The sequence below is a fragment of the Acinonyx jubatus genome, chromosome E4 (assembly GCF_027475565.1).
Source record: "Acinonyx jubatus isolate Ajub_Pintada_27869175 chromosome E4, VMU_Ajub_asm_v1.0, whole genome shotgun sequence".
NCBI classification, from domain to species: domain Eukaryota; kingdom Metazoa; phylum Chordata; class Mammalia; order Carnivora; family Felidae; genus Acinonyx; species Acinonyx jubatus.
In genome coordinates this window covers 37,312,586-37,331,680 of record NC_069395.1, presented here as the reverse complement: position 1 = coordinate 37,331,680, position 19,095 = coordinate 37,312,586, and the positions used below count along the sequence as shown (strand labels likewise).

At 38.2% G+C, this 19,095-nt stretch overlaps 1 protein-coding gene across 2 annotated transcripts in view; it reads left to right on the top strand.

Moving 5' to 3' along the window:
• INTS7 (integrator complex subunit 7) overlaps nt 1-19,095 on the top strand; it is a 91,704-nt gene that overhangs the window by 66,868 nt on the left and 5,741 nt on the right. For both annotated transcript variants that reach the window (XM_053209810.1, XM_053209811.1), the window contains 5 exons: nt 5,886-6,080; nt 6,582-6,686; nt 7,735-7,802; nt 15,105-15,237; nt 18,917-19,015. In XM_053209810.1, coding sequence (XP_053065785.1) covers nt 5,886-6,080; nt 6,582-6,686; nt 7,735-7,802; nt 15,105-15,237; nt 18,917-19,015 — 600 coding nt within the window. The remainder of the gene's footprint in view (nt 1-5,885; nt 6,081-6,581; nt 6,687-7,734; nt 7,803-15,104; nt 15,238-18,916; nt 19,016-19,095) is intronic.

Genomic DNA, 19,095 nt, shown 5'->3' with positions numbered 1-19,095 from the left:
AATACAGTATTATTAACTATACTCACCATACTATACACAATATCCCCATGATTTATTTATTTTATACCTGGGAGTTTATACTTTTGACCCCCTTCACCCATTTCACCCACCTACCTACCACCCCACCCCCCCCCCACCTCCCCACCTCTGGCAACCACAAATCTATTCCCTGTATTTATGAGCTTGGGGTTTTTTTTGTTTGTTTTTTGTTTTGTATTCCACATATAAATGAGATCATACAACATTGGTCTTTGTCTGACTTATTTCACTTAGCATAATGCCCTCATGGTCCATCGGTGTTATTGCAGATGGCAAAATTTTCACTTTTTTATGACTGAATAATATTCCATTATATATATGCACCACATTTCCTGTATCCATTCATCTGTTGATGGACGTTTGGGTTGTTGCCATATCTATTGTAAATAATGCTGTAATGAACATGGGGTGCATATATGAGATAATGTTTTTGTTTTCTTCAGATGAATACCCAGATGTGGAATTGCTGGATTATATGGTAGTTCTGTTTTTAGTTTTTTGAGAAACCTTCCATACCGTTTTCCATAGTGGCTAACACCAGTTTACATTCCCACTAACAGTATATCAGAGTTTCCTTCTCTCCACATCCTTGATAATATTTATTTCTTATCTTTTTGATGATGGTTATTCTAACAGATATGAAGTGATATCTTGTGGTTTTGATTTGCATTTCCCTGATGATTAGTGATGATGAGCATCTTTTCATGTACCTCTTGGCCATCTTTATGTCTTCTTTGGAAAAATGTCTAGTCAGATCTACTAATTTTGTAATCAGATTGTTGTTTGTTTTGTTTTGTTTTGTTTTGTTTTGTTATTGGGTTAATAAGAGTTCTTTATATATTTTGGATATTAGCCCCTTGTCAGATATAGGATTTGCAAATCTTTTCTCCCATTCAGTAGTTGCCTTTTTATTTTCTTGAAACAATTGAACATTTGTTTCATATTTGGCCACTTGTATTTTGTGTGTGTGTGTGTGTGTGCACGCGCTCGTGCGTGCGTGCGTGTGTGTGTGTGTGTGTGAGAGAGAGAGAGAGAGAGAGAGAGAAAAGATGTTTCATAGAAGTGAAAGTTGAAGTTTTTTGTTCATTTTCCTAGCAGGCTGGTTATCTTACTGATTTGTCAGAGTTCCTTATATGTTCTGGATACTAGTTTTTTTATAGGTGATATGAGTTGCAAATATCTTATTTTGTAGCTTTTATTCCCCACTTTCTATCTTTTGATGAACAGTAGTTCTTAGTAGTCTAAGACTTAATGGTCTAAGTTATTGGTCTTTCTTCCTTTATGGTTTTTGTTTAAAAATTTTTTTCCCCAGTTCATGCTTCCTTTACCTTTGTAGCTTGTTTTGCTCAGCTTTATGTTTATTCATTCATTTTATTGTTTTTACATATTGTGGTAATTCATTCATTTTCATTGCTCTGTGATATTCTTTTGGTGACTGTTAAAGCAATTTGTTTATCTTTGATATCACTGGGGAACATTTGGATTATTTCCAGTTTGGGACTGTTAAGAGTAATTTGATATGAATATTCTAATGTACATCTTTTGGTAGATGTGTGCATTTCTTCTGAATGGTAGTGCTGTGTCATAAGATATACTGAGATTCAGCCTTAATAAATACCACCAAAAGTTTCCCATGGTGGTTTCCAGCTCAGACTCTTACCAGTATAAATGCTTTTTGGGGTTCATAGTGTTTCTTGAATTTATGGCTTGATGACTTTGATCATTTTCAAACATTTGGCCATTGTCTCTTCAGCTATAGCTTCTGTCCCTTTCTCTTTCATTTAGGACTCCAGATACCTACAATAACTCTTTTCACCATGTTTCATTTTTCTCTTACATTCTCTTCTGCATTTTCCATCTTTTTATCTCTCTATTCTTAGCTCTATGTATGTTCTTCTGACCTATCTTCCAATTCAGTGATTCTTACATTGTGTCTGATCTGCTGTCAGACCTATTCATTAGGTCCTTAATTTCATTTGTTGTGTTTTTTTTTTTCAGTTCCAGAATTTCCATTTGGCTATTTTATATTTTCCAGTTCTCTGCCAGGACTCTGTCTTGCCATTTACTTTCTTTTAACTAATTCATGTCTGATGTTCTGTTTTCTGGATCCATTGTGGCTTGTGTCTTAGACTGATTTTTCTGCCTCTTGGTTTGGAGAATTTTGTCTTTTTTGTATGCTAGGTAATTTTTTATTTGGTTTTGGACACTGTGGATGAAAAAGTATCCGATTACATCATCCAGAGCCTTACATCTCTTTCTTTGCCCTTGGCAGGCAGTTAGGGTAAGATCACCTTAATCCAACCAAGGACTGAACTGATTCAAAGCTAGGCTTCAGTCCTGGAGAGAGCCAGTACACTTTTGGGTTCTCCTGACTCCTGGGGCGTAGCCCTTTGAGGTTATAGCCAAAAGCCTGAAATTGTTCTTCCCAGCACCCCCTTGGTCCTAGGAGATTGCCAGCAATTCTGCTCAGCTTCTCAGACTCTCAGGAGCAGCTTGCAAGTTAGCAAATATCTCAAGGGAGAAAATGTTACCAAATGTTAGTCTCACCTCCTTGCACTTTCCATCTCTCCATGATTTTTTACTTCAAAATCCTTTTTTGCCTTAAGCTCTTCAGTGCTTTCAAATAGATGTTCTTAATATTGTATTCAGTCTTCACTGCTGTTGTTAGCAGGAGGCCTGGTCTAAAACGGTCTAGGCCATGATTGCTTTATGCTTGGCTTATTCTTTCAAAATCTGAGCTTATAGTAAGCAAAATAAGCCAGACACAAAAAGACACATGATACGTGATTCCACTTGTACGAGATATGTAAAGAAGTCGGATTTATAGGAACAAAAGTACAATGGTGGTTGCCAGGTCCAAAGTTTGCATTATGGCTTACACATACACACACACACCCTGTTTTTTAACTGGGCTCATCAGATAGCTTTCTTTTAAGCCATGTTGGTTTCTTTAGGTAGCTCCATTTAGAAAATTGGGTGGGGGGGGCACCTGGGTGGCTCAGTCAGTTAAGCATCTAACTTTGGCTCAGGTCATGATCTCACGGTTCATGGGTTCAAGCCCTGCGTAGGGCTCTGTGCTGGAGCCTGGAACCTGCTTTGAATTCTGTGTCTCCCTCTCTGCCTCTCCCCGACTCATGCTCTGTCTCTCTCTGTCTCTCTGTCTCTCAAAGGAAATAAACTTTAAAAATAAAAAAGGAAAATTGGGTAAGTACTACAAGTCAACAGTTAAGTAGTGTTATTTGCATACCTAACAAAGATTTAACTGTAAATGTTTAGGGGAAAAGAAAGAAGGAAGGGAAAAAAAAGCAAGGAAGGAGAAAAATAGTTATTTAACGGGGAAGTAAAATAGCAATCCAAATAGTGGGGATAGCTCTTCCCAATTAGCTGATGCCTCAGAGTAAGCCTTAGGGAGAGCTCTGAGTCTGTTGTTCCTTCATTGGCATGTGTTGAATTCACTGAATATCATTCCTCCTTGAGGAAGTTGCAAGGGTAATATTAGTTACACATAATTTTTGCTTTACCTGTTAACCTTAGATTCCCAACTTCTGTTTAAGCTTTAGTTTCAATACAAAGAAAAGTAAATAATATTCTTTATATTCCTTATTAGCATTATGCATACTGCTATAAATCTAAGTTTTATTTCTTACACAGTTTCTGTCTTTCATGGGTGATCTTACCGTAAAGCCTCTGACCTCTATGACAAATCTATCTTTTCTGTGTTCTTCTGAACATGTGTTATATCTAGCATTGCTTTCCTTCAGTTTAACACAATCCAAGATGCCCAGTCACTTTCAAGGTGACCATCTTACATCATCAATAAAATATTCAAAAATAAATCCAGAATTGCAGTAAATCTCCCTCATTGTAACAACATCTTGCTTCTCTTTCAGTTTTATAATGCATGTTGGCACAAGATTGCCAGTGTTTTTTGTCTGGTTAGATGGTCTGTATTTATATAAAAGTATCATATACACCTACTTGTATTCCTGACCATTGTAAAGTTACTGACAAGCAGTAAGTTAAAAATAGCAGGTTTAAGGAGATCGTTTAAGGAGCAGAGGAGGTCTTATAAGAGCAAATTAAATCTCTAAGGAATTAAAAACAATTGAGCTGATCTGTTTAATCTCCTAATCTATGCTGTGTCATGATTAGAACAGACATCCCAAAAGCATGAAAACCACAGAATTCACTATATTGAGTACAATTATTACCTCTAACTACTATAGCTCTATTTATATGTAGCTTTTAAATATCATCAAGGACCTTGGAATTTAAGAAGGATACTAGAGCAGGTGTGTGTTCTAGGGAGTGGCTAAGTCCTAGAGTAAAATATGAATACTACCAAATAACAAAACTTACTATTTGACATTAAAAGTAGAGAGAAGTACACTAAGGTCAATATGTGATACTTGGCTAGATGGTAATATTGTACCTGACTTCCCTAAGTCAAATGCGTTGCTCTCCTGCTGAAAGGATAGTATTAAGTGAGGTAGTATCTAAGGAGCAAACAGCATCAGCATGTTTTAAGCTAGTCATATCAGAGGAAAATTATTTTCACTATGCCTCCATTTATTGTTAATTTAGCATATTTTTGGTATGCCTTGTGTTGAAAGCACCATGCTGGGTTCTCTGCTAGAGTAGTTGCTGAGTAGTTAAAAGTTGTCCTGGTTCGTTGCCAATGAGTCTCTGGCTTGACTTAACATTTTTTGCCCCCTCTACGTAGCAAATGTTGCTTTTACTATCCAGGACCCTAGATAAGTACCCTGATACTTCTCCATCTTCGTTGAAACTTATTTGTGTGTTTTGAACTGTTCTTCCTTCCATTAGCCTCTCTGTGCATTCTAAACATGTCTACTCAGAAATTCTTTTTAGTATTAATCTGGGCTCACAGTGGGAAAATGCAGCTATGAGACAACATGTTTTTTTAACAGTGACTGTCTAGCACCATGTTTCTTCTGCCCTTATCTTTCTTTCCTCCTTCACTTCCCAACTTTTAAAAATCCTATTCATGATTCCAGTGATGAGAATTTCAGGTTAGAAAGGTAGGAAGGTGGTGGGGTACCTGGGGTGGCTCAGTTGGTTAAGCCTCTGACTTTGGCTCAGGTCATGATCTCACGGTTCGTGGGTTCGAGCCCCACGTCGGGCTCTGTGCTGACAACATGGAACCTGCTTGGAATTCTGTGTCTCCTTCTCTCTTTACCCCTCCCCTGCTTCCGCTCCATTTGTCAAAAATAAATAAACGTTAAAAAAAATTTTTTTTTAATTTTTTTTTTAACATTTATTTATTTTTGAGACAGAGAGAGACAGAGCACGAATGGGAGAGAGTCAGAGAGAGAGGGAGACACAGAATCTGAAACAGGCTCCAGGCTCTGAGCTGTCAGCACAGAGCCCGACGTGGGGCTCGAACCCACGGACCGCGATATCATGACCTGAGTCGAAGTCCGACGCCCAACCGACTGAGCTGCCCAGGTGCCCCTAAAAAAAAATCTTTTTTTTTAAAGAAAGTAAGGTGGTGATAAGGGGGTTTTGGAAGAATGATAATGTCCTTGAAGTGTCCCTCAAATGATAACCTACTGGTGATGATCGAACCAACCCACATGCTGTAGAGACTGTGAATGTAGGTAGTAAAGAACCTGAATGCTGATGAAACAGTTTTTCAGAGCTGATGCTAAGTATGCTAAGTTTTTCTTTCTAATATTACATCATTCCTCGTATGATGTAGGTGTTTGTTTATCCATCAGTGTTAGAGCTACTGCTCTTATGCACAAACGGTGCCGAATACTTTTTGTCTGGCCCCATCTTGCTCTTACGTTTATTTTGTCTTATATATATCTTTTTCCCCTCAGGCTGCCAGTACACCACTGAATCCTTTAAGTTTTCAGTGTGAATTTGTAAAACTCAGGATTGACCTTCTACAAGCCTTCTCTCAACTTATCTGTACTTGCAATAGCCTAAAGACAAGCCCTCCACCTGCAATTGCTACAACCATTGCCATGACCTTAGGGAATGACCTTCAGAGGTGTGGTCGCATCTCCAATCAGGTGTGTCTTAACTTTATTTTCAGTGCAGTGTTTATTTATACTTTAGAGGTTTTTGAGGTTAGTTGTGAGATGAAAAATTCTGAAATCAGCGGTTTGACTAAAAGACATTAACTATCAAATGCTTATTAACTCATCTGTCTTGCCAAAAATAGGCTGACATTTTTTTAGTGGCAAAATGATTGAAGATGTCTCACTAGGTGCTGCATGTTTATAACTGTATTAATTGTTTTAGTGGAACTGGAAGCTAAAAAAGCAATGTTTTTTGTTTCTGTGTATTATATGTATTATTATATTTCCTTGAACGTTTACCATCTTTGTTAATTTTATTTAACAACGTTTGTAAGAATGAATGGAATGGAAATGAAAAGAGTTGAACTACTTTTGGATTTGTTTGTTTGTTTGAGGAGGGTTGTTTTTTGTTTTTTTTTTTTTGTGGTCTGTTATTATACAATAATGATAGCATGTTTGTTTCTGGTAATGGATACTTTTCCTTCTTTTCAGATGAAACAGTCCATGGAAGAATTCCGAAGCCTTGCTTCCCGATATGGGGATCTTTACCAGGCATCTTTTGATGCTGATTCAGCAACTTTGAGGAATGTGGAACTATATCCTAAGCCGCCTCGTTATTTCTTGTTCTCTGGAAGTATTCTTTTAAATGTAGAGTTAATGCTTCAGATGTGCTTGACTAAAAAATATATAGTAGATAAGCCTACAAATGTATTATAATTAATAACTTCTCTTTTGAAATCTAGTATGAGCAGTACAGTTGTACTTTTTAACTTCGGCCAGGCTTTAAAAATTAATAGTGACTCAGTTGTGGCCTTTCTCCACCGCTAAGAAGAGCATCCAAAACCCGGGTCCCCCAGTGCCACATACTTGGTGCTCACTTGAGCTGCAGCAGAAAACGTGACACATTTTCCCACCAGAAAACCATTTTCTCTTTCGCATCACTTCTGTTTTCTTCATGGTGAACAACCCTGGTTCCCATCACCTTTATTAATGATCTATTATTCCATAATCTTCATTGTCCCTTTTGTTCCCTAAGCCTTCCTTGGGTTTTCCGTATTTTCTTATTAGCAGCCTCAAACCCTTTTTGAAAGGAGGGCAGAGATAAATTGTTTTTAAGTTGTAGGGCCTATAAACCAGTAGTTCTGGGCCTTTTGGGTTTCTAAGTAAAAACCTTATGAATGCTGTGGACCCTCTCCTCTCCAGAATGCATTTATGCACACCCCCCAGCAGATTTGTAAAGTTGCAGTAGGGTTAACAGATCCCTTGAGCCCCAGCTTAGGAACCTCTGGGGTATCTAGAGACCATTTTGGTTGTTGCTGTTTTTAACTTTTATCAGTGAAACTTCTACATCTAAGCAGAAGAAAACCGTTTCTGTGATTGAATCACAGGGCCTGTTGCTTGGTTCCCGCCCCCTACCCCACCCCCACATTAGGCGGCCTCTGGAGTACTCTTCCTGGAACAGAATGTGAGAGTCACTATTATAAACAATAAAAGGGGGAAAAAATAGAGTCCCAAACTATTTGATTTGATAACATTATTGTTGCCTTCACTTAAAATGTGGTCCTCATCTCGACTTGAACTTCAGAGAATATAAAGTCTATGTGGATTTCTCTCTTTTCATGTATAACCTTAACATCCATCCAGACAGCAGCAGAGCTGTTTATTGATATCTCATGCAATAGAAGCCCTCATTTTGGATCCAGAATCAGCAAGGTATTTCTAATAATAGTTTACATTGAAGTACATTTTCAAATATGTTATCTTACCTAGTCATCACAACAGTGTTTTGGAAGAGGTTTTACAGAAGAACAAAGAACAGGGACTTCTCCAGTATTTACCTGAGGTCACAGCTACTGACAAAACATGGATTTTTCCGACTCCATTGTTTATTTACCTCCTGCCTCCTATTTTTAAAACACTGACCTGGAAAAATAACTAAGAAGAAATTCTTTCAAATTTGAATATTTTCTTCTTGTATACTGTAACTAAATTTTGGTCTGGAAAACTGGGTTAATAATATAATTAAGCTTGACATTTTTATTCCTTGGTTTCCTAAACAAAAAGATATTCCTATTTTTGCTTCATTAATATTCTTCTCTCCTCTTCCATTAACTAATTATTCAGGAATGTTCCACTGGTTTTTTTGTTTGTTTTTTTGTTTTTTTCCCATTATACTATTCTGTTTTGGAATGTGCATTTTCAGGTGTCTGTAATTTCCAGTCTAATAAGGCCTGTGATTCCAGGGTCAGCTTTCTCAAAGAATACAATCAACAAAGCAGGGTAAAATTTCTCTACCCTGAAGCATTCACTCACCATTTCCTTTCCGGACAATAGCAAAGTCCTTGCTTCTGTCTTAAAATTCTGCCTACTCCTAGACTAGGCCGCTTGGCTATCTTTTTCCCCATTCATCTGATCCATTTTAATATTTTCATAACATACTAATATTTGCTTATTTTTCCTTTTATCCTGTTCTCACCAGTGTTCATTTTCCCTTCAGACCTGCAGTGCTTGTTTTTAAAAAAACAAACCCCTTCCTTTTAAGTTTCAAAGTGTGCTTACACTTTCATGTACTTTACAGAGTCTTTGCCAATTAATTGCTGATTCAAGACTCACATCACACCATTTTTTATTGTGCCATACTCATTTTACTTCTTAGCACCCAGATATCATTGTACTGTTGACTGGTATGATAGGCATGTTTTTCTCTTGATTGACTTTTTAACAGAGATTGGGTGCACTGTCAGCAGGGATGGGGTGAAGGGAGTTATCCAGCCAGCTTACTCATGCTGCTACTCTCTTTCTCACTCTTCTCCGCCCCCTCACTCTCCAAACCAGTTCTTCTAGCCTCTGCCCTTCATAGCAGGGAAAAGTTGGAAAAGAAAGCTTGTACCTTGAAGGAGGGTTCTTTGGGTTTCATTCTCAATAGTATACAACTGCTAAGAGTGGCTTCCTCCTAAAACTTCTGTTCTCGATATTATATATTCTGTGCCTTCCAAGTAAAGAAGGACTTGCAGCTAAAAAAGAACCTCAAGAGGACCTCTTTTGCACTGCTGGTGGGAATGCAAACTGGCACAGCCACTCTGGAAGTCAGTATGGAGGTTCCTCAAAAAATTAAAAATGGAACTACCCTGTGACCAGCAATTGCTCTACTAGGTATTTATCCAAGGGATACAGGTGTGCTGTTTTGAAGGGACACATGCACCCTAATGTTCATAGCAGCACTATCGACAATAGCCAAAGTATGGAAAAAGCCCAAATGCCCATCGACTGATGAATAGGTAAAGAAGGTATGGTATATATATACAATGGAGTATTACTCGACAATCAAAAAGAATGAATCTTACCATTTGCAACTACGTGGATGGAACTAGAAGGTATTATCCTAGGCAAAATTAGAGAAAGACAGATATCGTATGACTTCATTCATATGTGGAATTTAAGATATAAAACAGATGAAAATAAGGAAAGGAAGCAAAAATAATATAAAAAGGGGGGGGGGACAAAACAGAAGAGACTCTTAAATATGGAGAGCAAACTGAGGGTTGCCAGAGGGGTTGGGGGGGGGATGGGCTAAATGGGGCAAGGGACATTAAGGAAGACCCTTGTTGGGATGAGCACTGGGTGTTATACATAGGGGATGAATCACTGGAATCTACTCTTGAAATCATTATTGCCCTACATGCTAACTCACTTGGATATAAACTTAAAAGTTAATTTAAAAAAAAACTCAAGAAAAGGAGGCATAACATAGGTATTTCACTGTAGTTTTTACAAAAATGTGTCTATCTTTTTCATAGCCTAGAAGCTTTTTTGGAAGAAGGCATTTTGTCTTACTATTCAGCTTTGTATCTCTAGCACCTAATATAGTGCCTGAACCAATAACAGTAAATATGGATTATGACAGGGTAGATGTTTATAATTATGAATTGTCTACCTCATTCCAACTTTTTAGAATTATCAAGAAGAAATATTTTGAGATGGTGGTTCATTGCATTTTTCTATTCTGACTTTTTATTTGTAATGAGTCCTTTGCACTTAATCTTTATGTTACTGCCTAAAAGATAAGCGAACACTTCCTGGCTATGACAGAATAAATAGACTGGACTTTTCCTTTTACTGCGAACAACTAAAACCTGGATAAAACATAAAATTTTATGTAAAACTGTAAACAGTTAACTGTTTACAGACATTGGACAATAGGAAATTCAGGAATGTCATCCCTTGGTGAAGGGACACAAAAAGGTAAACCCTACCATAGTCTTTCCTTTCTTTTCCCTGGAGGCACTCAGCAGAACACAGTGGTCTTGCTTAGTTGAAGAGATAGGAATCAGGGTTCAGGGAACCAGAAGAAGCTAGAACTTGCAGGACAGAATACAGGGGAGAGAAAGCAGCTTTCCAGGGAAAGAGCTCCAGAAATTTCATAGGCTGTGATTCTTTGGCTGAAGATTAGCATATGTGTACTAAGATACACATATGTAAGGGTAACTGCACAAGGCCAGGCAAAAAACAACTACTGGGGGAAGAATGATGACCAGAAGTTATAAGCTGAACAATTCCTAGAGTTCACACATGTCTGAGAAATGTTTTGAGTTCCACCTAGCCAAATGGAGAGACCTTATTGAACACTGAGAGCATTCAGAAGAAACACCAGAAGGGTCACACCACCTTAGCAGTAGGGCTAAACTAAGTCTAGAGCAGTCTTTCAGATAAGCTTTAAATGAATCAGGATTATATACAAGTAACTTGACTGTCTACCGAAACAAAATTTAACATTCTCTAAAGACAATAAAATAAAAAGTTCAACAGTATAAAATCCACACTTGTAGCATCAGATCAAGAATTATTAGACATGAGAGGAAGCAGGAAAATGTGACATAACCAGGAGAAAATTAAGTCATTTAGGAAAAAGACAACAAATGACAGATGATGGAATTTACAGAGTTGGACTCTAGAATAGCTATTACTAATATTTTCAGAGATTTAAAGGTAAAAGATAACATAATTAGGAGAAAAATTAAAGATGTAAAAAGGACCAAATGGAATTTCTAGAGCTAGAAAATACAGTATCTTGATTTTGCCTTTATTTTTGAAAGATAATTTTGATGGATATAGAATTCAACTTTGGGTTAGGTTTAATGGTACATTCGATATTGCAAGAGAAAAGTTCAGTGAACTTGGAAGACATAACAATAAAAACTACCCAGACCGGACAGTGAAATAAAAAACAGCCTGAAAAACAACAGAGTCAAAACTAGCCTGTGGAACAGTATCATTTGTACTAATATATACATGCAACCACAAATCCTAGAAAGAGGGGAATGAAGGAAAGGGAAATATTTAAATGGCTGAAGTTTTTTAATGTTTAATTAAAAATGTAAACCCACAGATTCAAGAAGCTTAACAAACCACAAGTAAGGTAAACAAAGAAAACCATAACAAGCCATACATTGTAATCAAATTGCTGAAAACCAATGATGAAGAGAAAAAATTTAAATGGAGAAAGGGAGTGCGTAGAAGGGAAGAAAGATCAGAAATCCACTGATTTCTCATCAGAAATAATGCAAGCAAGAAGACAATTAGAACATCGTTAAAGTTATGAAAGTGAAAAAGGTAACCCAGTATTCTATATTCAGTAAAAATTATCCTTCAGTAATTAAGACTAAATAAAGGCCTTTTCAGACAAAATCTGAGAAAACTTGTTACCACCAGATGTGCACTACTAGAAATGTTAAGTTCTTCAGGCTGAAGTGAAACCATTTCCACTGTAAACTTAGAGCTACAAAACAGAGTGAAGGGCACTGGAAATGGTCAATATGTCACTAAATGTAAAAGACTTCTTTCATTTTTTTAAAGTGTTGATCATTCAAAACAATAATACCTATGGGAGTTTATAACATGTGGAAGTAAAATGTAGGAAATAAGACATGACAGGGAGGGGATTGCTGTATGATTTTTATGTTTTACATGAAGTAGCATATAGAAAATTATTTGAAGATAACTTGTGATAAACTAAGGACGAATAAACTCTAGAGCAACCACTAAAAAATAAAACAAGCCAGGAGATGAGATAAAATGAAATACTAAAAACAACAGAAACAAACCCAGTTAATCCAAAAGAAGATGGGGGAAGACAGCATAAAAAGAAACCATGAACAGATGGAAAAGTAGAAAACAAATTACGAGATGGTAGCCATAAACCCAACCATAACCGCTATTACAGTAAATGTAGTCTTACTCTAAATAAAATCAGAGATTACCCTACTGAATACAAAAGCAAACCCAACTGTCTGCTCACCACAAGTAACCCATTATAAGGACACAGATAAAAGTAAACATAAGGACAGAAAAGTATATATCCTGAAACTCTAAAAGCTGAAGTGACCATATTAATATCATACAAAATAGACCTCAGTACAAGGTACATTTCATCATAATAAAGGAATCCATCCATCAAGAAGACATAATTCTAAATATGTACAAAGAAACATATGAAGCAAAAACTGGCAGAACTGAAAGGAGAAATAAATCCACGATTATCAAGTTTTCAACACTTCCTCTGTGAGTAATTAAAGAACAGCTTGTCAGAAAATTTCTTAGGATGTAGAAGACTGGAACAACACTATCAATCATCTTGACCTAATTGACATGCACCAACAGCAGTGTATATGTTCTTTTCAAGTGCATTTGGAACATTTAATGAGATAAACCATACACTGGGCTAGAAAACAAATCTCAATGAACTTTTAAAAGCATTGAAATCATACAGAATATGATATCTGACAATTAAGTTAGAATTGACTAACAAAAACGATCTCCAGAAAATCCCCACACATTTAAATATTAAATAAGACTTCTGAATAACCTAACTGGTCAAGAAATCAGAAGAAAAATTAGAAAATATGTTAAAACAGGATGAAAATGAGAACACATATCAAAACTTGTGGGATGCAGCGAATGCAGAGCCTAGAGGGAAATTGACAGCTTTAAATGTTTTTATATAACATAAAAAGTTTAAAATCAGTGATCTAAGTTTCTACCTTATCTGATGCTACAAAAAGAAAGCAAATTAAACTCAAAATAATTTGAAGGAAAGAAGTAACAAAAATATGAGCACTGATAAATGAATTAGAAATAAATAGTGGAGAAAATCAATGAAACCAAAAGCTGGCTCTTAGAAAAGACAATGAAACTGATAGAACCAGTTAGTCTGAGTGGTAAAGGAACACAAATTACCGATACCAGAAATCAAGAACACCAGACCAAGTCCTACAGCTATTAAAAGCCATAAGGGAATAACAGTTTTCATGAACACAGACACAAAAACTTTTAACATGTACAGATTGAATCCAGCAATATACAAAAGATAATGCATCAGAACTAAGTAGGTTTTATCCCAGGAATACCAGGTTAACAATAGAAGACCAAACGGTGTAATTTACCATATTGCATAATAAAGGAGAAAAGCTGAAGCGGAGGGCTTAATAAACATTTCAAGTCTTACTATGAAGCTATAGTAATTAAGACTATATGATATTTGTTTGATGGTAGAATGGAGAGACCACTCACATATGTGATCATTTGATTTTTGACAAAGGTACCAAGGTCCTTCAACTTACATCTTAATGAAATTTATTTCTTAAGTAAATGAATGCTTTAGTGGGAGGTAGAGCAGTATATTCTGAATTTAGACCCTTTTGGTAGCAGGTAACTCCGTAAAAGACTTTAGTTTCTTTATGCTTTGTGTGTATAGTTTTCCTTAAAGTCCTATAAATGAGGTTCAGTTCTTGTCTTATTCGAACTTAAGATATAGTACAGAGCAGGAAACAAAGCTTTGGAGCCAGGCCAATACGAACATGAATCCCTTGTCATTCACTCCTAGCTGTATAAATATATGCATGTGATTTCATCACATTGAGCCGCATATGCATGAATTATAGGTAACTTGTGATGCCTGTCTCCTAGAGTGGTTGTGGTGGTTAACTGAAATAACCTGTATAAAGTACCTAAGGGAAGTGCTTTAGTTATGCCTTTAACACACCACTTGATGTTAAGAGGATAATAAGAGAGGGGCGCCTGGGTGGCTCCGTGAGTTGAGTGTCTGACTCTTAGTTTTGGCTCAGGTCATGATCTCATGGTTTGTGACATTGAGTCCCACGTTGGGCTCTGTGCTGACAGCATGGAGCCTGCTTGGGATTCTCTACCTCTCTCTGTCTCTGCCCCTCCCCTGCTCACTCGCATGCTCACACTCTCTCTAAACAAATAAACGTTTCTTAAAAAGGATAATAAGGGAATAATAAGAACAGTGTTATGCCCAGTGTGGCTGAATTACCTATGTTGCACTTTCGAATAACCCCCTTGAAGTTTAGTTGGAATACAAAAGGTTTGCTTTCTTTTTTCACTTAGGAAGACTTTCAAAAACACTTTTAGGTCTGAGGCAGTAGAGGAAGAAAGAAGGAATCTCGGTAAAACTTTCCAGCATGCTCTATATACTAGCTCTCCCCTGAACATGCCTGTGCCTGTCACATCCATGCTGTGGATCCATGCCGTTTCCACAGCCACAAATGCCCTGCACACTTCCACCTCTCCACATCTCCATCCTGCTTGCCCGCTGATTTGCTCAGGACCTGTCTGTTCTGTGGCATTCCTCCCCTCTCTCCATGTGCTGATCTGTTATTTATAGATCTTCACTGGTTATTTGGCACTTATGGATAATTACCTTTTCAAATGTCTTAGGTCTCCTTCCCCTCATGGCACAGACAGGGTTTAAACATTTTTCTACTACCTAACACCAAAGTGATTAGACTTACAGAATTTGAAGTCAAGTCTGGGTTTGAATTCCAGGCTTATTACTTAACCTCTCCAAGCCTCAATTTCCCCCCACCTGTAAAATGGAAACAACCGTGCCTACGTCGTTATTTTACAAATTAAATGAGAACATGTGCAAAGTGCCTGACACATGTAGACATTGAAGTAGTGACTATTTTGGTTGATTAATTGATACTGATTTGACCTCAGTTTCCAGGAATACGGATCTACTGGAGCAGCCTATGCTGACAGTGAATATGAGAGGAGAATGATGTCTGTGTATAATCATGTCTTGGAGGAAGTGGAATCACTCAATCGGAAATATACCCCTGTTTCTTACATGGCAAGTGACATTTGTTTTATTGAGTTTTCATTACATAGATAGAAGTGGGTTTTTATCCAACACTTACTAACCATGGGAATTCATCGAATTCCCCTCTCTGCCTGTTTTCTGCTGTGCCTATTTTATAAGGGTTAATAATTGCTGTGAGGATGAAATGAGCTAATCCATGGAGCACTTAGCACATCTCTCACTGCTATAGAGTTACGTTAATGTGTCAAATCTGCTCTACCAGAATGCACTTTTTTTTTTTCCTTTTAACAATTGAACTGAAGTTGCAATAGTTCTCAACCCTGGCTACACGTTAGAATCACTTTGGGAGTTTTTTAAAAAAAATAAATCACTACCCAGGCCCCACTCCAGACCAAGTAACTTTGAATCTCTGCAGCTGAGGCCCAGGCATTAGTATTTATAAAAAGCTCCCAGGTGATTGATTCTGTCCTGCCACCAGGGTTGAGAACCACTGGCCAATTGAAACAGAAAGAACTGTGCTTGTCATCTACAAGGCAGTGAATCACTTCCTGCCAGATGATGCCACTGATGTCCTTTTAGCCTGCTGAATCTATTGCCTTTGGCCCTGTTCAGCTCTTCCTCTTCCTTCAGTTTCCTCCATCACAGGACAGACTGACACACCCTCACCCAGATTTTCTCCTCCCTGTCTGGCCATTCCCCAAGTGTCTTAGTCGGCTCAGGCTCCTGTATCAAAATACCCGTAGACAGGCTGGCTTAAACAATAGGCACTTCTCTCTCATGGTTGTAGGGGCCGGAAAGTCCAGAACAAAGGTGGCGGCCAGTTTGGTTCCTGGTGACAACCCTCTTGCTGGCTTGTGGACAGCCACCTTCTCACTGTGCCCTCACACGTGGAAGAGAAAGGGAGCTCTGGTCTCTTTTTTTCTTGTAAGGACACTAATCGCATCATGGGGCCCCATCCTCATGACCTCATCCAACCCTCATACCCTCCCAAAAGCCGTGCCTCCAATTACCGACATATTGGGAGATAGGGCTTCAATGCAGGAGTTTGGGGAAGCCACACATTCAGCCCATAACAACCCATCTGTGACCTTGTACCTTGGAGAGTTTCCCTTGCCCTGGCCACCCATTAGATGCTGACATTCCCTGTAGCTCTTTTCTGGCTCCCGCTCTTCTCGCTCTGTACTCTCACCCGTTATCAGGTGTTTAAGAAGAAATTGGTAAGATATGTTGTTGAAGAGTTAGATTAGATTTTCAGGACAGATACATTCCCTGACATAAGATCGTCAGTATGTATTTGCTGAGTTGAATTGACCTGGGTGGTTGTTTGACAGAGACTTGGTTGCTAAGGGACAGAGTAAAGATTCTCTTTGAAGGAAATACACACATCCATGCAAGACATTGATTAGATGTCAAAAAATATAAAGGCTGGGGGCACCTGGGTGGTTCATTCGGTTGAGCATCCGACTCTTGGTTTCAGCTTGGGTCATGCTCTCACGGTTCGTGTGTTCAAGCCCCACAGCTTGGGATTCTCTCTCTGCCCCTTCCCCTACTCTTGCACATGCCTTCTCTCTCTCTCTCTCTCTCTCTCTCTCTCTCTCTCTCTCTCTCTCAAATAAACTTTAAAAAAAATACAAAGGCTGTAAAGTATCAGACTCAACAAAGAAGAGCGTGTTGGTGCTATGCTAGTCCTCCTTCTGGCTTACTAACTACACTGTGTGCCTCCCTATTTCCAGACTGTTAACTATAATGGTAATCTGCTCCTAACACACCTATGCACATGTGCCCAAGGGGCCATCGGCCTCAGAGGCACTCCACACTCTCCATATGGGGAATTGCAAAATCTGCCTCCATTCTTTTAAAAGAGAGAATGGTGCCTTTTTGCCCCAGAACAGCCTGAGGGCACTTGGGTCCCCTAAGTCCAGCCTTTAAAGAGGTTTCTCTCCTAAAATACTGTTAGCATCAGACTTCCGCCACCAGTAGGATGTCCCTGCAAGTGCTTCCCAGATTCCTCGTTGCAGGAAGGTGAATAATGTTGCCTTAGCAGTTAAACCTGAAGAAATAGACCCAATGTGTTTGAATCTGTGTTGTGGTTTTCTCAAGTAATAGACCTGGCATTTGTATTAGGAGTCTCTTGGGCACGAAATGTTCAACAGCCTGAAACCAATAAGGAGTGGATTCTTCTGGCCTAGAGCCTTAATGCCCAGCTGTTTAAAATTGTTCACAAACATAGGCAACTAGGTGGCACTGTGCTTGGAATCAGCAGCTCAGAAGGGCAGACAGCACAGTAGAGTGGCTTGCAACTTCAGGCCACTGGTGGGGAAGTAGACTGAGAAGGGGAGGGGAGGGTACACCAACAGGAGCAGTTCTAGGTCACCTCAAGTTACAAGTGTTCTGATGGTGCTGTAATTTTTTTTCTCTTAAGTTTGCAAACCATTGGTGAAATAGAAAACAAATCACTGAACTAAGAGTCAAGCAACCCAGGTTCTAGTCCCAGCTTGTCCCATTACCTGTCTGGGTGACCTGTGTTATCAGCAGAATTGAGGATTAGACTGGGTGATCTTTGCAGTATCTTTGATGGTGTTACAGTTGTATGCTCATCTCCAAACTCACCAAGTTGGATACATTAAATACGTAAAGTTTTTTGTATGTCGGTCATACCTCAATAAAGTGGTTTTAAATACATACATACATACATACATACATACATACATACATACATATAATATCTCAGAACTCTTTTAAGTTCTAGTTGTGTGGCTCCTCTTACTAAGACTCAAAGGATTCATTGTAGTGATTCTCTTCAGCTATGCTGGGATTTTCAAAACTCAGTTAAATTTGTGAAATAGATATTTGAAATAAAGTATTCTATTAAAATTTCGGAATTCCATAGAGTTGGACTGTATTGTCATTCTTCATCTGAATTCCAGTAAGTTTCCCCCATTGCTCACTCTGGGGCTATAGGGACAGGGAAGCCACCATGTGGAGATGGAGATGGAGATGGGATGGAAGAATGAGGATGTCAGGGTTCGTGGGATTTGCGGTCTGGCCTCGGACATCAATATACTGCTCTGGCTTCTTTACCATATTTTCTTTATCCTACTTTAACATACAATAGTTACTCTATATTGTAGTAACTAAAATCATTATATAATAATATATCTAATAGCTCTAAGTGCTATGGAAATGCAAAGTTTGTGCATTATTTTGCCTTGAGGATTTTCTTCTACATTTACTTTTTATTTTATCGAATATACTTCAAAGTAAAGTAAAAATCTGCTATTGTATTCCTTGACATGAGAGATTTGGCAAACATTTGGGTGTTATGCCTATTTCCTGATAGGTATGTACCTTTGCAATAATCATAGGACCATCTGTACTTTAAAAAAAATTTTTTTTTAACGTTTATTCATTTTTGAGAGATGGAAAGAGACAGAGCATGAGTGGGGGAGGGGCAGAGAGAGAGAGAGAGAGGGAAACACAGAATCCGAAGCAGGCTCCAGGCTCTGAGCTGTCAGCACAGAGCCCGACGCGGGGCTTGAACTCACAGATCGTGAGATCATGACCTGAGCCAAAGTCGGACGCTTAACCAACTGAGCCACCCAGGTGCCCCAACCATTTCTGTTTTTTAAACTTCTTCCTTAAAGTACCATTTGTTGATGAAATTTGGAAATTTATTTTTATTTGACTTAGTTTCTTTTCTTCCCCCCAGCATACAGCATGCCTCTGCAATGCCATCATTTCCTTGCTGAAAGTTCCTCTTTCATTTCAGAGATATTTTTTCCAGAAACTGCAGTCTACCAGCATCAAGGTAATAATAGCAAGAATAGAGGTTAATACTGGTTAAAAACCCAGTTATCTTTTGAAGAGTATGTGGGATAGAGCTCTGCT